Below are 26,371 nucleotides of genomic sequence, written 5' to 3'. Positions count from 1 at the left end.
CGAGTTCTGCCTTCAGATTGTCACAATTCAGAAACAAAGTTACTGAAGACAAAATTAAAACAATTCACCCACTGCCCTCAACCCAAGAAATTAAAGAAATTCATCATGTCAGAGCCAAGAAATATGGCAGGAATATTATTCCTTAGAATATATAACACTAAATTTTCTTTAGAGTTATCCAAGATGCTGATGGGGGAAGTGGAGAAGTGCGATTTGTGTAATGTGTAAAATTACAAAAGTGTAATTGTAAATGTGTAATTGTAATGTGTAATTGTAAATGTGTAATGTGTAAAATTACAAAAGTGTAATTTGTAAAATGCCCCATTTTGCAGGTGTTTTAACTGAAACAAGCCTTAGTAAAGATCTTTTATAGAAAATTATGTCAACCATTCTGGCCCTCAATCTATGCTTAGTCTTACTTAAGGGTCATGCTGTTTACTCTGCCAAAATTAATGAAAGTAACTTCTGAACTTGGAATGGAAGCAGATCTGCGTTTGTAAATACACATCACAGACCTCATGGACATCATTTTCCTTCATGATGTGTCTTGTAATGTAGCGAATAGAATCGAGCGCAGTTTCCAATGTGTTTCTAGAAGATTCTGGTCCACTACCACTCTCAGTTTCCTCTTTCTGAGTGAAGTACCTATCGACATGACTTCTCATGCAAAGCAGTTTGGGAAGCTTGTGAAGAAATATCTTGCGGACCCAAGGCGGCATGGCATTATGTGTTGAGGAAGAACGATGATGAATGTTGATAGCGAAGACGGTTACCATAATTGACAGTGTCACAAAAATCATGGTAAATACCAGATACTCTCCAATCAGAGGTATGACTTTTGAAGATGAGGGTATGATCTCTTCAATAACCAGAAGGAAGACAGTCAAAGACACAAGTACTGAAGTGCAAAGACAAATCTTTTCACCTTCATTTGAAGGAAGATAGAAAACAAGTACAGTTAAAAATGATAGCCCAATACAGGGTATTATAAGGAACAAGGTATAAAAGAGAGGCAGGCGCTTGATTACAAATGAGTAAGTGATATATGGATACCAGCAACAGCTGTCGGTTCTGTTTCCTTTGCTCCCCATTGCACTCACAATTTCCCATTCTCCATTATCAAAAAAATCTCTCTTGTCTACATCTTGGTCCTCTAGAATTATATCAACCTGTGATCCATCGTAAGTCCAAGAACCAAATTTCATGGAACAGTTCTGCAGGTCAAATGGGAAAAACGTGACATCTATGGTACAGGAACTTTTGTAGTTTGCAGGTGGAGTCCAGGTGACAGTGCCATTGTACCTGACGACTGTTTTCGTACTGGTCCCTTCAAAACGTCCATCTGCACTAAAATACACACATAGACGATAATGCAGAAATTAATGCACATGAATTGTATTAATATAAGCCTAATATAAATGCAGGCCTATCACTGATTGCATGAAATAATTTTTAAATTACTATACTTCAGATAAGATATACCTGCTACACAGAATATCTGCTACACAGATATTCCTGTTCCAGGAATATATTCCTTAAATATCTAACTCTATGAGAACTGAACCCCTTCTTCTGCATCTACTCCAGAACTGACAAATCTCTATTTCACAGAAGCCTGAGATTCTAATGATTGAAAAGACCTCACCTTACACACAAAACAGACTCAGGCTATTTACACAATGGGCACGCATACAGCCAGAACCTGAATCCACATCCCTAGACTCCCTGCACAGCGCTCTTCTTCCTTCATCACAAATACTGGCCGTTTTTTACTTTGATGAGGAAAGGCCATCACCACCACGCTGGGCATGACCCTGAAAAGCTGCTGTGCCTCTCAAGCTCTCCCACCAAGTGAATTCATATACTAGAAACGTCTAGCAGGAAAGCACATCACCAACGTAAGCTTTCTTTAAAATGTTGCTCTTTGGCCGGGCGCGGTGGCTCAAGCCTGTAATCCCAGCACTTTGGGAGGCCGAGACGGGCGGATCACGAGGTCAGGAGATCGAGACCATCCTGGCTAACACGGTGAAACCCCGTCTCTACTAAAAAATACAAAAAACTAGCCGGGCGAGGTGGCGGGCGCCTGTAGTCCCAGCTACCCGGGAGGCTGAGGCAGGAGAATGGCGTAAACCCGGGAGGCGGAGCTTGCAGTGAGCCGAGATGGCGCCACTACACTCCAGCCTGGGTGACAGAGAGAGACTCCGTCTCAAAAAAAAAAAAAAAAAAAAAGTTGCTCTTTGTCTTCAAATTAATGTGGCTTTTGCACAGTATTCTGTAATATATCCATGTTTAATATAAAAATGTTTTCAATTACTGAAAATAAAATGATGCTCCAGGAAGCTGCATCATGTGTCCTTACAAGCTTTGTTCACTTCTTAAGAAGCATGGAGGTAAAAGGTGTCAAAAGATTAAAGATATTTTTGCATAGCAGTTGCTCTGTCCTCATGCCAAATGGCCTTCTTTCAAATTAGATAAAGTGCTTTAAGATAAGCACAAATTCCCAGATTTGCCCAGGAGTGGTCTTAGAAAACAATAAAACTGGTAGCCAGAATTATCCTCTCCCCTAAGTTTAAAAAAAAAAAAAAAATCCTCAAAACACAGCTAGGTAGGATGCCTCTAAAGATGAATTAATAATTAACCCAGCATTCCTCATTGTGGGAAAATGACAATATAGTATTTAAACGCAATTAGAAGGATGCACAATTCAACATAAAATATGACCTCAACGATGTAAAAAACATATTTAAAAAATCTGGAAGTCTGCCAAATATGTAGTCTAGTAAATCAAAGGGTAAATGGAAGTATCAGTCCCCTTGGTGTGACCCCCCTACCCCGCCACATGATAGCTCTGTGATCTGCCACGTGATAGCTCTGTGAACCACTACCCTAAGCCTCTGTTTCCTCATCTATAAAACATGTAATCATAACCAATACATGCAGTCATGTCATCTGATTTTTATACCTAAACAATTTTCAAAAGGGAGAAAAATTATTAGTGCCTAACAGAAACACAAATGTTTTCTTTTGGAAATATGAAACTATATTTAGAATATAACTTACTTATCAAACAAAACGATATCTGGTGTCCAGACAGAGCCTGAAGGAACACGTATCACTTTTATTCCACCATAGTCATCAGGGTTCCATCTTAATTTTACATCTATCCATTCCTTTAAAACAAAGAAATCTGCCTCAATTTCAATAAAACTAATAGTCAAAAACAGTGAATACTATACTTTTTTTCACACCAGAAATTTTAGACATGAGATCACCTCTACCCCCAATAGAGAACACCTCCCTATCTTTCTTATTATGGGCACCAGATAACCCCTCCCCTTGTGTGGTGGTTCTCACCATGGTCCCTGTGAGACACAGGTGAGAACCAGAGCTAGATGTGTTCATGGCTCTGCTCAGCAGCTCTTCTCCCATCAACTGACTGACTACATCCAGTACTTGAAGCCACACGCACTTAATACCCAGGTTCAAGGGAAACATTCTTTTTTCCAGATGTATTGTCACCCAATTTGGCTGTTCTGGTCCACGCAAAAGGGAGTTGGATTTATTGCACATTTCAACACCTTGCCCTACCCTCCATGCAGTTACAATTCTGTGATCAAGTTAGGAGCTGCAGCCTGAGAAAAGCATATATGCCTTTCAGGAGTTTGGGGTTAGGAAACAACTAGTAGGTATAAAAATTAGGGACAAAGAAAAACAAAAGGAAGCATTCAACAGCAGTTAGGATATATGTATGGTGGCCCAGAAAAAAACAAAAGTCCTTTATATAAAAGGGACTATTTACAAAAAAAAAAAAAATTCATTTCATTCTTGCCTATTTCCACCTCAGAGAGTCAGAATCCTTGCAGTGGACTATAAGCAGCTGCTACTCCACCAGCCTCTTTTTGCTTATCTGACCCCATCTCCTACACCCCCTCTCCCCAATGGTTCTCTCACCACTAGCCACACCAGCCTCTCTGCAACTGCTTAAACACACTAGGCACACACCAGCCTCAGAAACCTTTGCACTTGCAGGTCCTGCTGCCTGGAACACTCCTCCCCAGATATACACATGGCTTGCTTCCTCTCCGCCAAGACTTTGTTCAGACATTGTCTTCTCAGTGCTGTTTTCTCTGACTACCATTTTTATAAGTACACCCCCCCAATATTCCCTATCTTCTTTTCCAGTGTGTTTCTCCCCAAGCTTATCAGTTTCTAAGGTACTATACAACTTACTTGTTACTTTTCCCCCACTAGAATGGAGTTCCATGAGGGCAGGTGATGTAGTTTGGCTGTCTCCACTCAAATCTCATCTTGAATTGTAGCTCCCATAATCCCCACATGTTGTAGGAGGGACCCAGTGAAAGGTAACTGAATCAAGGGAGATGGTATGTCCTGTGCTGTTCTTGTGATAGTGCATAAGTCTCATGAGATCTGATGGTTTTATAAGGGCAGTTCCCCTGTATACGCTCTCTTGCCGGCTGCCATGTAAGACATGCCTTTGCTCCTCCTTCACCTTCCACCATCATTGTGAAGCCTCCCCAGCCATGGTGAACTATGAATCCATTAAACCTCTTCCCTTTATAAATTACCCAGCCTTGGGTATGTCCTTATAGCAGGGTGAAGACAGACTAATACCACAGGGTTTTTTGTCTGTTTTGTTCACTGCTGTTTCCACATAACACTGTCTGGCACATAATAGGCACTCCAAAAATACTAGCTGAATAAATACAAGCACTCCATCTACCCTCATCTTTCTGTATCCTGCCAATCCACCAAGGCCATACATTCACGTATTCATTCATATTCACAAATATACATCCTCTTGTATTTCTGCTACAAGACATATAATAAAAATAGGTGTCTCAGTCACTAATTGGGTGCCTGTTTGAATTTTATACATACCTGTTTCAACCAGACGTTTGTTGTCATTAACTGATTTTTCTCATCCTTTAAAAAGCAAAAATTTAAATAAGGTTGATTTCAATTACAGAAACAATAATTATTTAAATAATAAATTTCACATTGTTATATAAACACACTTCTTCACATAGTACCCATATTTCATTCATCAGTCTGGTTCTCTAGAAAGCTAGGATCTTTCTTCCAGCCTAATTTCACATTATTCCTTTCAACATACTCTCTATTTCAGATAAACTACACTAAAAGATACCTTTGGCATTTTTGCATTTAACATTAATCATCTCAACTACTATATTTCCTCAAATTTAAGATGCAGTCTAAGATATAAGCACAGTATTATTTTATGTGCTTAGCACTAAGAGGAGAAAAAAAAGTTGGCAATGAATTTCAAGCTGCCATGAATTATAAGACACATCATGATTTCAGAGGTGTTAAAATGCAGACAGACAAAGGTAGGATGATCCCCAGGAGGAAACCACTAATAAATGGAAAAATGTTAACTACAAGTGTAAGCATAGCAGAAGAGTTTCAGGGGTAATCATATTTATAAAAAGATTTTATCTTTAAAATCAAAACAAGCCAAAAATGAGATTAAAAAAAAAAAAGACAGAATATGTGGGAAATAAGGTAGGAATCCACCAAATATGATTCCAGGGAGCTTAGCGATAAAAGGAACCTAAAATAGCTCAGACACAATTCAGTGAATTTTCCATTCTCCATCTCCAGGGCCCTCACCCTTCATCCCCCCGACTCCAGTCCTCTTCCATGTTTGTAGTCACTGACATTTCATTTTCTGGGCTCTTCTCTCAAGAAGCAACCCTTCCCCAACTTCTCTGCTTGGTTAGCCCTTCCTTCTACCACTTTCTACAAATGTTCCTCAAGGATCAGGTTCCTCCTCTTCCCACTAACTTTAAAAACTCATCAAAGTGGGAGGTGAGAGGCAAGGGCAAAAACAAAAACAAAAAAACTCATCAAAGTTTTCAACAGTCACCTCCAAGCCAGCAATTCCAGATGGACATCCTTGTTCTCATCTGTCATCTCAGAGCCAGTCTTGACTTCCCAAAAGCTAGTGAACATTTCCTTTGGAATTAACACCTCAAACCACAATCAAACTCATCATCTTCTCTGCCCTACTCCCATAACAATGAAGATTCTTTTTCTTTTTTTTGAGATGGAGTCTCACTCTGTCACCCAGACTGGAGTGCAGTGGCATGATCTCAGCTCACTGCAAGCTCCACCTCCCGGGTTCACGCCATTCTCCTGCCTCAGCCTCCCAAGTAGCTGGGACTACAGGCACCTGCTACCACGCCTGGCTAATTTTTTTGTATTTTTTAGTAGAGACAGGATTTTACCATGTTAGCCAGGATGGTCTCGATCTCCTGACTTCGTGATCTGCCCGCCTCAGCCTCCCAAAGTGCTGGGATTACAGGCGTGAGCCACCACGCCCGGCCGACAGTATTTTTCAAATGTGTTACTCTTCCACTCTAATCACCTAGGCTTCAAAATGTGACACCTCCCTCCATATTCAGTGGTCAAGTCCTGCTCCTTTTGTGTGGTCTTCTAACTTGCCTCTCATCTTCTAGTCTCTCTTTCACTCCTCAAAATCATGTACATTACTGTTTTACTGATCTTCTGAAAGTACTGCTTTGATCATGTCTGTTGCCTATCAGGTCTCTCAGTCATTCCGCATTTACTATGTACTAGATACGGTGCTAGGCTCTAGGACAGATACAAGGAATAAAGCTCACCTAGTTTTGAAGATGAAACGCCAGAGCACATGAGTACCAGTGAGTGTAATGGGCACCATATTAAAGTGCAAAAAAAAAAAAAAAAAGTTTGAACACAGGAGAGGCTGTCTTATGTAGTCTGGAAAGATTTCACAAAGGGTCTGACAAATGAATTTGGCCTTGAATAATAAATGGCTAGTGCAGGTTGGAAAGCTCTCCCAAGAAGTAAACATGGCAGGAGCAAAGACAAAGTGGCATGCAGAGATCCTCCTCATCTTCTCCACCATCTAGTCAGACCACTCCTGTATGCCAGGGCTCCCAACATTCATCTTTTGATCTAAACAGCTGTACAGCAAGGCTCAGTTATCACACATACCTACCATTATATTGTTCCTTTGTACTTAAATACTTTTCCTCTCTGCCATGTCAAACCCTACACCTCCTACAAAGCCAGCTCAGGTGCCACCTCATCTACCCTACCTTCTTTGATAAGGTCATTCATCAAGATCTGAATTCCCAGCTCTTTCTGGTATCATGATTTAGTGCTACAGTTTTCTACACCATTTGTGTGCCAATGACCTCAACCAGAAAGATCTTTGAGAGCAAGCCCCACCCACCTTACTTTTCTTTTCCTGTTTTTTTTTTTTTTTTGTTTGTTTGTTTGTTTGTTTGTTTGTTTTTGAGACAGTCTTGCTCTGTTGCCCAGGTTGGAGTGCAGTGGCACAATCTCAGCTCACTGCAACCTCTGCCTCCCGGGGTTCAAACGATTCTCCTGTCTTGGCCTCCTGAATAGCTGGGATTACAGGCACGGACCACCGCCCAGCTAATTTTTGTATTTTTGGTAGAGATTGGGTTTTGTTATATTGGCCAGGCCGGTCTCAAACTCCCAACCTCAAGTGATCCACCCGCCTTGGCCTCTGAAAGTGCTGGGATTACAGGCGTGAGCCACTGTGCCTGGCCACCACCTTACTTTTCCACTTTCCTATTTTCATTTAAAATCTCCCCATAATGACTAGCCAAAGGCTGAGCGCACAGTCCATATATATTCATTAACCTTTCTGGAAGCAGTTAGATGACACAGCTATAGACTTTGAAAAAGGTATATCCTTTGGTTCACTAACTGCCTTTCTTAAGGAAAGGAGATGTTCAGGCATTTGTATACTAATATATTCATCATTGTTAATTATAATAAGAAAAATTGGAAACAAGCTTCTGTTCAAAATGGGAGAATGCTTAAATAAATTATAGATGAAATATGTAACCATTAAAAATTACATTTGAAGAGCATGTAATGACATAGGAAAATGTTCATTATGTCATAGTAGAGAAAAAGCAGTAAACAAATTATTTCTAAAATATTATTCCAATTTTGTAACATACACACAAAGAAAGTCTGGCAAGAAACACAACTAATTATTAATATTAGTCATCTCCGGGTAGTACAATTACAGTCAATTTTTAACTTCTCATTTGTAATTTTTTGCCCTTTCCAAATTCTCTACAAAAATCACCCATTGCTTCCGTAATCAGAACACAAAGCACATCTATAAATGTTATTTTAAAACATATATATATATATATACGTATACATATACTTGGTTATTCTGGGAACACAACAGGGAAATAATTATTGATTTACACATTCAGAACAAGAAGAAACTAGTTTAAAAATTAGCATGAATGTTTTAGTTTAAATAGATAGAATCCCTTGGCAATAAGAACAATTTATCAAGGGAACTACTTATGAATGTCACATGGAAAAATTTCTGAAATGTTTTAAGTGTGAGCCCAAGATAATGATCTCTTGTGATACTTTTAGGTCCTAAGAATCTATCACTCTAGGCTGGGCGCGGTGGCTCAAGCCTGTAATCCCAGCACTTTGGGAGGCCGAGATGGGCGGATCACAAGGTCAGGAGATCGAGACCATCCTGGCGAACACAGTGAAACCCCGTCTCTACTAAAAATACAAAAAACTAGCCGGGCGAGGTGGCGGGCGGGCGCCTGTAGTCCCAGCTACTTGGGAGGCTGAGGCAGGAGAATGGCGGGAACCCGGGAGGCGGAGCTTGCAGTGAGCTGAGATCCCGCCACTGCACTCCAGCCTGGGCGACAAAGCAAGACTCCGCCTCAAAAAAAAAAAAAAAAAAAAAAAAAAAAAAAAAAAATCTATCACTCTATTTTTGGACTTTTTCTCCTAAACGTAAAATTTTTTTTTTCTTTTCCCTACTTTCAAGCTAACAAGTTACTCTTAAACTTTTTGAACCTATTTTTAACACATTTAAGGAATATACAATGTTTTAGATCTTTGAATTTGTTAAAGATAGACTTATAATTACCAAATTGAGATAAACAGTTTCTAAACTATAAAATATATAAACACAGTGTGTTATCATGTATGTGACACAATCATTACTTTACCCTGGTGAGTTCCTTCAGGCAAAGGACTGCCTCAATCACCTTTGTAATCCTTGGTGCCTAGCACAGTGCCTAGCCACACACCAGGCTCTCACTAAATCTGTGAGAAATTGAGTATAGAAGGATACGCACACCTACCACATCCACCAATTGAGATATTGCAAGTCCAAACTTTATTTTTATTTTGTCATTCAGGTGTTCCACAGGACGAACCCATCTTTCGTAGTCTTGAAATAAATCCTTAAGCAAACTATCTTCATGTTTTGCAATAGAAGAAGGTTCAGATAATCCTGTATAACAAATTTCTAAAAGTTAATGTACTGGCTTCTCTCCCACAGATCCCTATACTTTCAAACAAAAGTTCAAACCCAGGAGGCAAAGGTTGCAGTGAGCCAAGATCAGGCCACTGCACTCCAACCTGGGCCATAGAGAGAGATTGTCTCCAAAAAAAAAAAAAAAAAAAAAATAGGAAAAAAAAGTTCAGCATTATTAATAATGAACCAAACTACAACTTAGGCTATTATTAATGCAGCTTTTAAAATGAAATATTGACCGGGCGCAGTGGCTCACGCCTGTAATCCCAGCACTTTGGGAGGCCAAGGCGGGCGGATCACAAGGTCAGGAGATCCAGACCACGGTGAAACCCTGTCTCTACTAAAAATACAAAAAATTAGCCGGGCGCGGTTGCGGGCGCCTGTAGTCCCAGCTACTCGGGAGGCTGAGGCAGGAGAATGGCGGGAACCCGGGAGGCGGAGCTTGCAGTGAGCCGAGATCGCGCCACTGCCCTCCAGCCAGGGGGACAGAGGGAGTCTCCGTCTCAAAAAATAATAATAATAATAAAATAAATAAATAAATAAAATGAAATATTAATATAAGTATTTCTGATCGAATAAGGGACACTCTGGCTCAGATATGTCTTAAATTATACTGACTATGGAATATGCTGAGTTCCTTAAGAAACATTCAGTACTCAATACAGAATAATTTCAAATCTAAATAATAAAAGCTTTTAAATTGCCAGGGTGGCAGGAGTTATCTTGAAATTCTAAACCTAGAAAACAGATACACTAAAGCAAAGTTCATTTATCAATTATAAATGTTAAAATTGCTTTAATTTGCATAATCTTTTTTTTTTTGAGACGGAGTCCCACCTGGTCTCCCAGGCTGGAGTGCAGTGGTGTGATCTTGGCTCATCACCACCTCTGCCACTGGGATTCAGGCAATTCTCCCACCTTAGCCTCCCGAGTTGCTGGGACTACAAGTATCCAACACCATGCCAGGCTAATTTTTGTATTTTCAGTAGAGATGAGGGTCCACCATGTTGGCCAGGATGGTCTTGAACTCCTGACCTTCGGTGATCTGCCCACCTCAGCCTCCCACAGTGCTGGGATCACAGATGTGAGCCACTGTGCCTGACCTTATTGGCATAATCTTAATAAGAAATATATAAATATTGAGTGACTTATTTAGCTTTGACATACTTTGCTACTATATTTGTGTAATATATTGTTATATTTGTATAAAACATTTGTATAAAACTGCTTTTTAGGGAATAAGGAAGGAAGAACTCAAAGATAGCAGATAGCATGCTGTCCTAGAAGCTAAATGAAGAAAATGTAGCAAGAAGGGTTGAGCCTCCCAATCTGTTCGATGCTACTGGTGAGCCATGGAGAGGCAGCTGAGAACTGAGTGCTGGATTAGCAACAGTGAGGTCGACGATGAATCTAACAAACGCCATCTACGGGAAGAGAAGAGAGTTGACTTGGAGTATGTTTAAGACAGAGTGCAAAGACAGGAATGACCTCTTTCAAAAGTTACGCTGATATAGGGATACTGAGGATAAAGAGTCAAGAAAGGTTTATTTCAAGATCAGTAAGAAAATAAATAGGCGGTGCCTCATGTCTGTAATCCCAGCACTTTGGGAAGCCGAGGCAGACAGATTACCTGAGGTAAGGAGCTTGAGACCACTCTGGCCAACATGGTGAAATTCTGTCTCTACTAAAAACACAAAAATTAGTCAGGCATGGCAGCACACACCTGTAATCTCAGCTACTCAGGAGGCTGAGGCAGGAGAATAGGTTGAGTCCAGGAGACAGAGGTTGCAGTGAGCCTACAGTATGCCACTGCACTCTACGTGGCCAACAGAGCGAGACTCTGTCTCAAAACACAAATAAATAAATAAATAAATAAATAAATAAATAAATAAATAAATAAACGTATGTATGTTTGTGTGTGAATGTGAGCATGATTGGCTAAATAATTCACAAGGCCCAATGCAAAATGAAGAGGAGGATTTCCCGTTCAAAAATCAGGAAACGTGCCACTAAATATACTAACATAAACTTTTTTCTTCAAAAAAAAATATATTTTAGGACCTAAGTTGTTAAAAAAAAAAAAAAAAAGTCAAAATATAAAATGTTTTGGATACCATGGCCAAAGACTGGTTAGATTTGGGGATCACAGTTATGTTTATACTCCTACAGAGCTCGAATAAGCCTCTCTGAAGAAATGAGTTTTCAGTGTTCTCTGGCCTGGGATCACTTAAGGAAATGTGAAATGTATAAAAAGCAAGCATGACATTTACTTAAGACTAATAATATTATGAAAAAAAACACTTTTACTTGAAACAAAAATGTCACTGGCTTATTAATCAGCAAATATACACACAAGGATTACAGTAGCTAGTGATGGTTCTTCTCCAACCTAAAAGAAATGGTTGGAGAGAAATTAACACTTTCACAAAATCTTCTCTTTATGATGACAGACCATGTTTTCCACGCAGAGATATGAACGAATACCCAGGTACTCTAGCTCGAGGAAACCTATTTCCCAGTTCTCCTTTGCTGCCTAGTTCTTCATAAATAACCTACTCCTCAAGAGTTTGTGTCCTGCTTCCCTGAATAACTAGTTTAATTTTTTTTAAATATTTATTTTATTTTTTATTTATTTATCTTGAGATGGAGTCTCGCTCTGTCACCCAGGCTGGAGTGCAGTGGTGTGATCTTGGCTCACTGCAACCTCCACCTCCCGGGTTCAAGTGATTCTTTGTCTCAGCCTCCCGAGTAGCGGGGATCACGGGTGCACTCCACCATGCCTGGCTAATTTTTGTATTTTTAGTAGAGATGGGGTTTCACCATACTGGTCAGGCTGGTCTTGAACTCCTGACCTTAGGTGTTCCTCCTGCCACAGCCTCCCAAAGTGCTGGGATTACAGGCATGAGCCACTGCCCCAGACAGTAACTAGTTTAAGATACTTAGTTTAATCTACAAATACTATGGAGTTTGTGTGGTGACACCTATAAATCTCCTTATGCTGAAATGCACAGCATTGAAGATATTTAGACTCATTTAGAAAATTATACACTAGAGTCATTCTTATTGTTTAAAAGCCATTAATTTTAGAGCTTCAAGTTAAAATAGCATTATTGAACCATTTCTCCTCTTCCAATCCTAATTATAGTCCCTCAAATACCAAAAATTTAAGGGTTAAAAGATAAAAGTATTAATAAATAAAATCTTTTTTTTTTTTTTTTTTTAGGACACAGGGTCTCTGTCACTCAGGCTGGAGTGCAATGGTGCAATCTTGGCTCACTGCAGCCCTCGACCTCCTGGGCTCAAGCGATCCTTCCACCTCAGCCTCCTGAGTAACTGGGACCACAGTCATGCACCACAACTGGCTAATTTTTTATATTTTTGGTAGAGATGGGGTTTTACTATGTTGCCCAGACTGGTCTTAAATTCCTCCTGAGCTCAAGCGATCTGCCTGCCTCTGCCTCCCAAAGTGCTGGGATTACAGGTGTAAGCCACTGTACCCAGCCTAAAATGTCTTTCAATAGCATCTAAGGAACTTTTGCCTGAGTGGGGAAAAAACTAGCTTGAATTGCTATCTCAAATCTTGTTTGAAAGAAAGTAGACAGGGTATAAATAAAATACTAAATTAATCTCAACATTCTCCCTAATGAGAATCTTCAAGATACTGCTTTGTGAATATCTTCGCAATACATCCCATACTGGAAATACCATTTTCTTATGACACTTTATAGCAGTATCTGGTGCAAATGTCAAAGGTATTTTAGCATAAAACCTAATTCTTAGCAGTCATGCTTTTTTATCTGGCTGTAAATGTTTTAAGTTTACACTGTTCACAAACCTCAGCGTGTTAAAAAGGAGACAATCCAATGCATCCCCTCATTTTACAAATCAGGATATATGTATGACCAGAAGGGTTGCTGCTACAGAGTTCATTAACTGCAGAGCTCTGAGGGGCACCCTTGGCTTCATGCTCTTGTCACAATAACATCTTCCATCTTGTGACAACTTTCTAGATTAACTTAATGATGCCACACCCCTGATAGCTCTAGCCCACGTTGATGTTTACTTATTCATTCATTTAACAAACATCAGACAGGCACTGGGAACATACTGGGAAACAAAACAGACAACATCGACATTTACAGTCCGGTAGGAAAGACTGACACTATATATGAGCTAAATTCTAAAGAAACTGAATTAAATGGAAAAGTTCTTTTTAAAGGTTGTTTTAAATAGTTAACATTTGCTCATCCTATTCAAAACGAACATTTTTCTGGCATCGCTATAGCACTACATATAGGCTGATGACAGTAATCGCTTTTTTTTTTTTTTTCTTTTTTTTTGAGACTGGGTCTCGCCCTGTCACCCAGACTGGAGTGCAGTGGCGCCATCATGGCTCACTGCAGCCTGAAACTCCTGGACTCAAGCAATCGTCCCACCTCAGCCTCCCTCCTATCTCAAGCTCCCACACAGCTGGAACTACAGGCATGTTCCACCACACCCAGCTAATTTCTTTATTTTTTGTAGAGACAGGGTCTCTTTTTGTAGCTCAGGTTAGGCTGGTCTGAACTCTTGGGTTCAAGCAATCCTCCTGCCTTAATCTCCCAAAGTGCTATAAGATTCACCACGCCCGGCCTTATTACATTATTACATTTTAATTTTCTTCCCCTTTCTTGTCTTAAAAATTGTTGACTAGGGGAGGGCGCGGTGGCTCACACCTGTAATCCTAGCACTTTGGGAGGCCGAGGTGGGCGGATCACGAGATCAGGAGATGGAGACCATCCTGGCTAACACGGTGAAACCCTGTCTCTACTAAAAATACATAAAATTAGCCGGGCTGGTGGTGGGCGCCTGTAGTCCCAGTTACTCAGGAGGCTGAGGTAGGAGAATCACTCGAACCTGGGAGGCGGAGCTTGCAATGAGCCAAGATTGCGCCACCGCACTCCAGCCTGGATGACAGAGCGAGACTCCATCTCACAAAAAAAAAAAAAAAAAGTTGACTTGGGCCAGGCGCTGTGACTCACGCATGTAATCCCAGCACTTTGGGAGGCCGAGGCAAATGGACCACTTGAGGCCAGGAGTTCGAGACCAGCCCGGCCAACATGGCCAAACCCTGTCTCTACTGAAAACACAAAAATGAGCTGGGCGTGTAGTGCGCACCTGTGGTCCCGGCTACTAGGGAGGCTGACGTATGAGGATCTATTGAACTCGGGAGGCAGAGGTTGCAGTGAGTCAAGATTGTGCCACTGTACTCCAGCCAGGGAGACAGAGGGAGACTCTATCTCAAAAACAACAACAACAACAAAAACAAACAAAACAAAAAACTTGATTTAAAAAGATCCCTTACATCAAAAGGATATACAACCCAGAGAAAACATCTGCAAATCATATATCTGATAGGGGACTTGTATTTAAAATATATAAAGAACTATTATAAAAATCAATAATAAAAAGATTCAATAATCCATTTTTCTAAATGGGCAAGAGATCTAAATTAACTTAGACATTTCTCCAATGAAAGGCCAGTAAGTATATGAAAAGATGCTCAACACCTTTAGCCATCAGGAAAACACAAATCAATACCACAATGAAATAGCACTTCATACCTAATAGGACTGGCTATAACCAAAAAGACAGATAAGTTACTCAACTTTGCAGATGACTTTTCTTCATCTGTAACATAGGTATAAAAAAAATACCTCCCTTATAAGGTTATTGTAAGGATTAGCTAAAAGTGTAGATATAAGTGCCAGCACAGGGTCGTTCTTATTCCTCCATAAATGATTGCTAAAGTAATGGTAACCGACAGACCAACAAAGATTGTCTCCAGACAGTCCTAGCCAATGGAACTTTGCAAAAATACAAAGGAAGAATGTGCTTGTGACATTAGGTACTCTTTTTTTTTTTTTTTGAGACGGAGTCTCGCTCTGTGGCCCAGACTGGAGTGCAGTGGCCGGATCTCAGCTCACTACAAGCTCCACCTCCCAGGTTTACGCCATTCTCCTGCCTCAGCCTCCCGAGTAGCTGGGACTACAGGCGCCCGCCACCTCGCCCGGCTAGTTTTTTGTATTTTTTAGTAGAGACGGGGTTTTACCATGTTAGCCAGGATGGTCTCGATCTCCTGACCTCGTGATCCATCCGTCTCGGCCTCCCAAAGTGCTGGGATTACAGGCTTGAGCCACCGCGCCCGGCGTAGGTACTCTTAACACAGTGCAATGATGGGTCACTATAAAGCTTTCCTCAAGTCTCTATTCTTGAAACCAAATAATAGTAATTATAATACAACCTGCTAATAGCATATAAACCACATATCTCAGAAGAACAAAGGAAACCAAGCAGTGAAGCACACTAAAAATAGGATAAGAACAAAAAAAAAAATCTAATGGGATAATTCTTCTAAAGTAGTTAAAAGTACAGCTGCTAAGAGAAAAACTAAGCTGAATACCTAACGAAGGTATAAATGTGTATAGAGTAATATCACTAACACTTTTATATATTTATATTTTGGTTTTACAAATTCAATTTTAACTATCATTCATTGCCTAAAGTTTGAGGAACTGGGAGAATGACATTTAAAAAAAAAAAAATCACAGTCAAATCGTTTGGTGAAACCACATTTATTTTCAAAGAAATGTAACCTTGCTTCTTAGTTTTAGTATGGTGGAAAGGAAAGGACACAGAACGGCAAAGCTGAAAACCTTAACTTGAATACTTGGCACCACTGATTAGCTGTTAACCTCCATAACCCACATTTTTTTTTCTTTTCCCTTTTTTTTTTTTTTTTTTTTTTAGACAGGGTCTCACTCTGTCGCCCAAGCTGGAGTACAGCACACGATCTTGGCTCACTGTAGTCTCGATCTCCTGGGCTCAAGCAATCCTCCTGCCTCAACCTCCCGAGTAGCTGGGACGACAGGCATGTACCACCATGCCCAGCTAATTTTTCTGTAGAGACGTTGCTCAGGCTGGTCTTGAACTCCTGAGCTCAACAAATCCACCTGCCTCGGCCTCCGAAAGTGCTGGGTGGGATTACAAGTGTGAGCCACCGCGTCTGGCCCATAATTTTCTAGCCCATATAAAATAAGGATATCTGTTAGCAATATGTCAATAATTGTTAAATGGGTATGGCAACAACTTTTTAATTCATTACATTGGACCATTCTTGTGAACATTTTTATTTTTCCATTATAAAACATTAGTACAAAGGAGAACCTCTGCTTATCTGCTTCACTCTCATCTGGATCAAATGAAATAAAGTACATTATCTTACTATGTTGGGTAGTGTCTAAGTAGTTTAAGTTTTTTTTAAAAAATCTTCTTCACTAAATATAGTATGTAGCCAAAAAGATACCTGAGGATTTTTTTTTTTTTTTTTTTTTTGAGACGGCGTTTCGCTCCTGTTGGCCAGTCTGGAGTGCATTGGTGCAATCTCGGCTCACCGCAACCTCTGTCTCCCGGGTTCAAGCAATTCTCCTGCCTCAGTATACTGAGTAGCTGGGACTACAGGCATGAGTCACCACACCTGGCTAATCTTGTATTTTTAGTAGAGACGGGGTTTTTCCATGTTGGTCAGGCTGGTCTCGAACTGCTGACCTCAGGTGATCCATCCGCCTGCCTTGGCCTCCCCCTGAGGGAGCGTGGTGGCTCAACACCTGTAATCCCAGCACGTTGGGGGGCCGAGGTGAGCGGATCACAAGGTTAGGAGTTTGAGACCATCCTAGCCAACATGGTGAAACCCTGTCTCTACTAAAAACACAAGCATAAAAATTAGCCAGGTGTGGTGGCACACACCTGTAGTCCCAGCTACTCAGGAGGCTGAGGCAGAAGAATCGCTTGAACCTGGGAGGTGGAGGTTGCAGTGAGCCGAGATTGTGCCACTGCACTCAGGCCTGGGTGACAGAGTGAAACTCTGTCAAAAAAAAAAAAAAAAAATTCTAGGAACATTTGATAGTGCTTTGCTCTGGCATTTTTCCATGAAGAATCATGATTTTCTTATCAAAAGGTAATGATTTGGAAAAAAAGTCAGCCAACATAGTCAGCAGCCAAATGTGGATATTAGCAGTCTTTAGCCAACCTGCAGATAGAAACAGACATTAACTATAATTTTAAGTTTCTGCCATAAATTATTCTTAAATATTTAGCATCTGCTACAACTTAGCCACACTAGAGCCTAATGTGATATCTCGTTCAATTCATTCATTAATTCAACAAATGTCAACTACCTGCTTACTGTGCCAACCTCTGTGCCAGATGCTGGAGGGAGAGCAGAAAACAAAGACCTGGTGCTGTCTTCCTGGGGTACAAACTTGCACATTTATTTACCTTATTATATCATACTTGTAATTCTATGGCTATGCAAACTACACCCCACAGTGAGAATGGTGCCCCTGCCACTGCACAGTGCATCATCTGCATATTCCAATACCACTGCAGCTCTAACACAGGATTTCTCAACTTGGCACTACTGACATTTTGGGCTGGACAATTATTTGTTGTGGAGGGCTGTCTTGTGCCCTGTATGTTTAGCAGCATCCCTGGCTTCTACCCACTAGACATATCACCACCCCACGTGACAACCAATTGTGTCTCCAGACATTGCCAAATGTTGGTGAGTGGGGAGCAAAACTGACCCTTTTTGCAAACCACTGTTGTAACACTAGTAGCTAATAAGCAGCAGAAGTAGACCTCGGACCCAGATTTATTTTGGTTTTTCTCAAAATAATGCTATAATTGCAAAAGTAATGTGTGATCACTGTCAAAATTCAAATCCAGACGCTCATAAAGAGTAAGAATTCTGGCCAGGCGTGGTGGCTCACGCCTGTAATCCCAGCACTTTGGGAGGCCGAGGTGGGTGAATCATGAGGTCAGGAGATCGAGACCATTCTGGCTAACAAGGTGAAACCCTGTCTCTACTAAAAACACAAAAATTAGCCGGGCATGGTGGCGGGCGCCTGTAGTCCCAGCTACTGGGGAGGCTGAGGTAGGAGAATGGCGTGAACCCGGGAGGCGGAGCTTGCAGTGAGTTGAGATCCCACCACTGCACTCCAGCCTGGGTGACAGAGCGAGACTCCGTCTCAAAAAAAAAAAAAGAGTAAGAATTCTCCCTCTCCTCCTCTCCTTCCCCTTCCCTCCAAGGGTAACCATTGTTAATTTTGATGTGTAGATATTTTAAATTACATGCATGCTCACTCACACATGGAAACATGTTTTCCTCTAAGTTCTGCAACTTGTTTTTTTTCATTCAATACTATATACCAGCCGGGTGTGGTGGTTCACCCCTGTACTCAATCCCAGCACTTTGGGAGGCTGAGGCAGGGGATCACCTGAGGTCAGGAGTTCGAGACCAGCGTGACCAACGTGGAGAAACCCTGTCTCCACTAAAAACACAAAATTAGCCAGACTGGTGATGCATGCCTGTAATCCCAGCTACTTGGGAGGGTGAGGCAGGAGAACCGCTTGAACCCGGGAGGCAGAGGTTGCGGTGAGCCGAGATCATGCCGCTGCACTCCAGCCTGGGAAACAAGAGCAAAATTCCATCTCAAAACAAAACAAAACAAAACTGTATAAATTATATGCCAGTAGATGTCCAACCATCTTCAGTCTTCCTTCATAAGCTGCAAAGTGATCTTCATTATGGGTGCATCAGACTTTATTTAAGATTTCATCACTGACTGGCATTTATACTCTTCAGTTTTTAGTTATTTCTAATAATGCTACAACGGGAAAAATGCTATAATTAAAAATTAAATTATTCAAAATTAAAAATTAAAAATCTCTTTTTCCATACTGATGCACAGATTTCTATAGCAATGATTCTTGGAAGTAAAACTGCTGAGTCAAGGGGATGCACATTTTAAATCTTGCTAGGTGCTGCCAATAGCTTCCTTTTCTTCTTCACAGGCTGCCATAAGAAGGAAATAAGATAACATATCTAAAAAAGATTTGAAGAGTGATGTATATTATACCTCCCCAATTAATAATCAAGGCATTCCTGGAGCAGTTAATCTACCCCTGAAGTCTCCTTGTATCTTTTTATAAGTTAGCAAAAAGTGACTTGTACTCTTGAAAAAAAAATCCTCTTTGCAGCAGTCCTAGGAGGGCTATTTTAAGCAACGGCAAGATAAAGCAGTGAACATAACCATTTGTAAACGAGGGGAAATGCGTACTATATTCAACATTTTCCATGTGACAAACAAGAATGCTTACCAATCATTAAGTATTACAGATAAAATATAGAGGGATTTTTTTTCACTCTAGGATTTTCATTATATTTTATATTGATTTTTATCACAGAATTATAAGATAAAGTTACACTGCAACTGCTATGCTTTAGTAAACTTAATATCTTACCCTGACTCTCAGAACACTTGCAGTAAGAAAATGAATGACCTTAGGTGGTATTAATTTAGGTGCAGTCAATAGTTCTCAAGGAGACGAGACAACTTGCACACTTAAAAAAAAAAAAAAAACGCTGAGCATCATCAGATCGAGTAAATGCAGAGTTCATTATCTTAACTTGGGGCTATAGATCTCTCAACAGGCAATAAATATGTATTACAAGCTAGTATATTTACAGTATTATGGAATAAAACACCTAATGGTGCATGAGGTTGCCTGTATGACCTTGAAAAGACGCTTGCAAATTTCCCCCTTAGAGATGTCCAATTATGAATGAATACTAAGCACTGGAAGAAAATATGGAAAAGTGAAGACAGTTGCTTTGTTAAGATAGCAGGATAATGCTTGTTTTCTTAGCTTCTATTAACCTTACATTGTTTGGGCTACAATTCCCTGTAAATTCACTATTTTCATAATTACTTTCATCAGCTTCCCTTGAGAGTTTACCCAATTGGTATGAATGTGGAATTTTCTACAACCTTGCTATTTAATTGTGATACACTGACTCAACAGTATTCACATCACCTGGGAGCTTGTTAGAAATGCAGAGTCTCAGGCCCTGCTTCTGACCTACTGGATCAGCGTCTGCATTCTCAGGGAATTCCTGTGTACATCTAAGTTTCAGAAGCCCTGGTCAACAAGACCTAGAGAAGTGGCTCTCAAGGGGTAGGGAATGTGAAGCACAATTTTGCCCCCAGGGCACATCTGACAATGTCTGGAGACATTTTTCAGTGGGTGCTACTGGCATCTCATGGCTAGAAAACAGTATGCTGCTAAACATCCTACAAGGCACAGGACGCCCCCTCTCTGACAACAAAGAATTATCCAGTACAAAATTTCAGAGGTTGAGAAATCCTGACCTAGAGGAAAGAGTTTTGCCTAATTCCATATATATATATAGTTGACTGAAAAATAAAAATGAAAATAAAACCAGAGAAAAATAAAACCTAACAGTTCATATCATCTTTTTTGTCAGAATTCAAATATTCATATTTAACTCCTATTTTTACTGGTAAAAGGCTATATTTTATAATCACACTTTGGAAGAGAAGAGCATGAAGTCACTGAATGAAATACAATAGGAGGGGCTGGATGTGGTGGCTCATGCCTGTAATCCTGGCACTTTGCGAGGCCAACGTGGGCGGATCATTTGAGGCCAGGAGTTCAAGACCAGCCTGGCCAACATGGTGAAACCCCGTCTTTACTAAAATAAATAAATAAATAAATAAAAAAGCTGGGTGTGGTGGTACACCTGTAATCTCAGCTACTTGGGGGGCTGAGGCACAAGAATCATTTGGACCCAGGAGCCAGAGGTTGCAGTGAGCCAAGATCACACCACTACACTCCAGCCTGGGTGACAGAGCAAGACTCTGCCTCAGTAAAAATAATAAATAAATAAACACAGTAGGACAAACAACATCATGTTTCCTCAAAAGGAGAACAAAACATCTAAATTAACATTTTTCATCGTAGAACAGAAAAGGATAATTTTTTTTTTTTTTTTTTTTTTTTTTTTTGTATTTTTAGTAGAGACGGGGTTTCACCGTGTTAGCCAGGATGGTCTCGATCTCCTGACCTCGTGATCCGCCCGTCTCGGCCTTCCAAAGTGCTGGGATTACAGGCTTGAGCCACCGTGCCCGGCCAGAAAAGGATAATTTTAAATAATCCTTTCCATCATGTTGTCACTATAAAACTATACCCAGGCCAGGCGCAGTGGCTCACGCCTGTAATCCCAACACTTTCGGAGGTCGAGGCAGACAGATCACCAGAGGTCAGGAGTTCGAGACCAACCTGGCCAAAATGGAGAAACCCCATCTCCACTAAAAATACAAAAATTAGCCAGGCATGGTGGCACATGCCTGTAATCCCAGCTACTTGGGAGGCTGAGGCAGGAAAATCACTTGAACCCAGAGGCAGAGATTGCAGTGAGACGAGATCATGCCACTGCATTCCAGCCTGGGTGACAGAGTGAGACTCTGTCTCCAAAAAAAAAAAAAAAAACACTATACCCATGCTGTTCTGTGGAACAGATGTCTAAAGAAACAAATCCCAAACTTCTTTCAAAAACAATTCCAGGCCGGGCGCAGTGGCTCACATCTGTAATCCCAGCACTTGGGAACCCGAGGCAGGTGGGTCAGACTCTGTCTCAAAAAAAAAAAAAAAAAAAATTCCAGTATTTAACAACTCTAACTGTAGACATGCTTGTTTAAGAGTGAACTTAAACTATCATCTGATAATTTAATTCCAATGCTTTGAGAAGAAAAATAATGCTATTAGAAAAAAAAGTTCTGCACCGAAATTACTGAAATAAAAACTTCAAGTCCTAATTATAAAAAATTACTTGCTAGATCTAATTTGTAGATTATAGGTTGAAAAAAAATGCTATTTTTTATAAGCAAATTTTTATTTCAGAAACCCTCTGAAGCCCAAGAATTAATGGTCTGGGGCATTAATTCCTTTATATCAATGCTGATATTTTTCTTTTTTCTTTTTTATTATTATTATACTTTAAGTTCTGCATAACAAACAACATGCAGGTTTGTTACATATGTATACATGTGCCATGTTGGTGTGCTGCACCTGTTAACCCATCATTTACATTAGGTATATCTCCTAATGTTATCCCTCCCCGCCACCACCCCACAACAGGCCCCTCTGTGTGATGTTCGCCACCCTGTGTCCAAGTGTTCTCATTGTTCAATTCCCACCTATGAGTGAGAACATGCGGTGTTTGGTTTTCTATCCTTGCGATAGTTTGCTCAGAATGATGGTTTCTAGCTTCATCGATGTTCCTACAAAGGACATGAACTCATCCTTAAAAAAAGCTATTCTTACAATTGACTGAAAACCTCAGAGTTTAGCCCATATGCTACATTAATAAATACAGGTACATCTGCAATGTATCAGGAAATACACAGACAAATGAAATCCTGCCCTCCAGTTGCTCAGTCTAGTTCATAGAGCATATTTAGTAATTCTTGGAAATCAAACTAATTTTAAATTGCAGATTAAATTGTGTATAAAGTTTATGTAAGGACATACATAACCAAAGTAAAACTGACAGTCACTATGTGTGTACTTCTGTTAGCTTCTGAAAATGTTAATGAAAATGACTAAAGGTGAGAGGAAAAAAATCTTTGATAGCTCTCATTTTCTACGAATTACTTTATTTTCAGCCACTACATACACTAATTAAGTTTCAACCATTTAAAATGTCACATAGCGTGCAGTCACAAAAAAGAATGAGTTCATGTCCTTTGCAGGGACACGGATGAAGCTGGAAACCATCATTCTCAGCAAACTAACACAGGAACAGAAAACCAAACACCGCATGTTCTCACTCATATGGGAGTTGAACAATGAGAATACATGGACACAGGGAGGGGAATATCATACACCGGGGTCTGCCGGGAGGTTGGGGGCAAGGGGAGGGAGAGCATTAGGACAAATACCTAATGCATGCAGGGCTTAAAACCTAGATGACAGGTTGATAGGTGCCGCAAACCAGCATGGTACATGTATACCTATGTAACAAACCCGCACGTTCTGCACATGTATCCCAGAACTTAAAGTAAAATTTTAAAAAAATTAAAAAAATTAAATGTCACACAGCTAAGAAATACGACCATCAGCTTTAAAATGTCACATAGCTAAGAAATATAATTAGATAGTTAATGATTATCTAACTTCCATAATCACTGTCCCAATCACAGGTCAGTTTAAAATGCTTGTATTATCTTAATGTACTAGTTCATTATACTTTATTATACTTTAATTGTCTCCTGAGCCACTCTCCACAGCTCTGTGACTGTTCATCAGTCAAATAATGCCTGCTGGCTGTCTAGATATTCTCTTTACCTGGGGACTGGCTCACAGAAAACCATAGAGAAAGGTTACTATTAAGAACCTAAGACGAATATGAAAACAATAAATTGTAAAAATAAAGGTAATTATACTTGAACTTAAAAAACTTAAAGTTGACTTAAAAAACATCTACTACCACCCTTTCATTTTAAAGAGAGAGAAATAAAGAATTAGCAAGGTCAAGTAATACATCCAAGGAAACACAGACAGTCAGTGGCAGGTCTCCTATTTCCAGACAGTACTTTCAACCACCCACATGCAACGACAGCTGTACACAAATGCATATTAACAGTTAAGAGTAAGTGTGCAATTACATCATCTATTCAATATCACTTTGTTCTTCAAGATGATCACTTCTAAGAGCACAAAGAATCTTACAATTTACGAGGTGGAAGGGGGAATCCTTTAATGGCCCCTCACCAAACAGATGGGGAAACTAATATCCAGAGAGGTAATACTGTTCCACTCCTTCCTTCCGCAAACCTTCACTGGGCTCCTACAGTAAGGTAGGTGTTGGGGATACAAAGATAAACAAGAATCACAGTTCTTAAGGAGCTCACGTGGAACAAGGAGGAAACATTAAGTGCAATACAACCAGATGGTTATTATGAGAGAGATATTAACTAAGTGGGGCAGAAAGCAGGAACTAATCAATTTCACTTTGTTACTGAACACCATGCATGAAGGGGGATAGCTATTTACACTATTTAACGCTTGGCTACAGTGTTTTATATTAAAAGAAATGAAACAGATTTTTAAAGTTCAATTTCATCAAAAGGGGTAGAGAACTACCATTTTCTCGAGTGTCAGACACTGTGCCTGGCATTTTATATGCATTATTTAATCCTCAAAAGAACTCTGAGAGGTAAGCACGATTACCCCCATTTCTTAAAGAAGGAAAAGATCTGAGAGAAGTTTGTCCAGGCAGGATGCACCAGAGCCATAATTTAAATGCCTGGCTCCAACATCACATTCCTTTCTTTCTGTTTAACTCTCTCTGCCCAGGATTCTCTTAATTTGTTTAAATCACCCTCCATCTTATTTCTCTTCGGTCTACACTAAGCAATACATCCTGCAATGACTTATTCTAGTCTTATTACTTCCTAAAATCAGGAACCATAAATTAAAAACCTTAACAAAGGAAAGGCAAGAAAAGGTTCTTGCAATATTTCCCCTATTTAAGAAACTCACTCATGAAACCTGAAATACAGACGTAGTGAACTTCTGCAATCATATCTTGCTTATCTTGCTTTCTATGTTTAGATCACACCATAGCTGCTCCACAAACGTATTTTTCTTCAAGGTATTGAGAGAACTGACTCTAAAACTTTCCCAGGCACTTGAAACATGTGGGACTACGCGATTTCTTTTGTTGTTTCCATTCCTGTCCAAAACCTCTTGAAAAACATCAGGCTGAAAAAAGCTGTGCTCTCAGGAGCTAGTGAGGAAATTTGGATGCAAACGATTAGCCCAGAAGCCAGGCAAGTCGGCCGCCTAGGCTGCTACAACACACACTTTTCATCTCCAGAGAAAGGAAAGGTTTTCAAATGCTGCCGTGGGTGGGGGACAGGAATTGGGGAAGAGGCGGGCAGGAGGTGGAAGGTAAGTCCCAACCCCTAGAATAACACCCAGAGTCTCTATATCCCGTGAATAGGCAACAAAGTGGTAAGCCTGGCTGCCACCACGACAGGAAAGCCCTACTGGACAACAGCGGCATCTTTTACTGAAAAAGTTGTGTGAAAGTACACGCTAAGCCAGCCTCGTAGTCTCCAGCGATGCAGGTCGTGGAACAACAACGAAAACCCACCCAAGTGGCCTTTTCTCTGCATTTAAAGGAAGAAATCTGGGCATTTAAACTGAAACCTCACTCCAAGCCCCCAGGAGAAAAAAACCCACCTCGCCTCGCAACCAGGTTTTCCGGCGGCCATTGCTTGGCGGCTTCCTGGGCACCGCGGTTGGGGGCCGGGCCAGTCCCCGCTCTGGCCCGCGGCCCCCCGCCCCGACCCCCTGCCGCCCGGGCTTACCTCCCTGCGCGCCGCCCGCCGCGCCCGCCAGACCGCAGCACCCTGCGACCAGCTGGACCAAGAGCAGCAGGCGGAGCGCGCGGGGTCCAGACCCCCGCGCCGCCATCGCCCCGGCCCGCGCGGGACCGCGGGCAGCCGCCTCTCGACCGCCGTGCGGGGAACGCGGACTCTTGGGGGATGGAGCACCAAGTGTGAGTCGTGAGAGAAAACGAGGGCAGACGCAGCAGAGGCGCCGCTCCGCTCCTCAGATCCCGCCGGGACAGCAGCCTCAGCCTAGCAGCTTCAGGCGGGCTGGGGACGCGTGTAGAAGCTCGCGGCGCCTGGCCCCGCCCCTGTTTTCTCTTGCCCCGCCCAATCCCCGCCTTGTTCCTTCTGGCCCTGTCCGGCCTACTCATAGCCCCGCCTCCGATCCCCACCAGGCCTTTCCCCCCCGGCCCCGCCTCTGGCCCAACCCTGTCTGCTCCTAGCTCCTCCTTTTCCACCCCTGGCCCCGCCCCATCGCCCTGGCCCCCGCCTCCAGGCCTTGCTTCTGGCAGGCGCGACCTGGAGCAGAGTTCCAGGAAGGCAAGGACTCTAGGCTGGCATCGCAGGCGCGTCCTTCTCTAACCACCGGGTGTCCTTGGCCAAGTCACTGCACACCTTAAGATAACAGCTATTCATTGATGTCTGCTCTGTGCTCAGCACCAAAAGGGAAGCAGAGGGACAGATTGCTCCCAGCTGA

The 26,371-nt window shown here is 41.2% G+C and overlaps 1 protein-coding gene across 5 annotated transcripts in view; it reads right to left on the bottom strand.

Moving 5' to 3' along the window:
* The window catches only part of CHRNA5 (cholinergic receptor nicotinic alpha 5 subunit), a 29,385-nt gene extending 3,416 nt beyond the window's left edge, over positions 1 to 25,969 (bottom strand). The window contains exons 1-5 of one of the 5 annotated variants that reach the window (XM_030931597.1): positions 25,651 to 25,969; positions 9,195 to 9,346; positions 4,900 to 4,944; positions 3,061 to 3,170; positions 516 to 1,347 (exon numbers count right to left, since the gene is read on the bottom strand). In XM_030931597.1, the coding sequence (XP_030787457.1) occupies positions 516 to 1,347; positions 3,061 to 3,170; positions 4,900 to 4,944; positions 9,195 to 9,346; positions 25,651 to 25,756 (1,245 nt within the window). In that variant the 5' untranslated portion in view covers positions 25,757 to 25,969. Of the gene's footprint in view, positions 1 to 515; positions 1,348 to 3,060; positions 3,171 to 4,899; positions 4,945 to 9,188; positions 9,347 to 25,650 lie in introns of all 5 variants that reach the window. The other 4 variants (XM_030931600.1, XM_030931601.1, XM_030931596.1 and 1 more) reach the window with 4 other exon arrangements.
* Between the last annotated feature and the right edge of the window lie 402 nt (positions 25,970 to 26,371).

This window comes from Rhinopithecus roxellana, chromosome 5, assembly GCF_007565055.1.
Source record: "Rhinopithecus roxellana isolate Shanxi Qingling chromosome 5, ASM756505v1, whole genome shotgun sequence".
Lineage (NCBI taxonomy): Eukaryota > Metazoa > Chordata > Mammalia > Primates > Cercopithecidae > Rhinopithecus > Rhinopithecus roxellana.
This window is presented reverse-complemented; position numbering and strand designations above follow the sequence as displayed.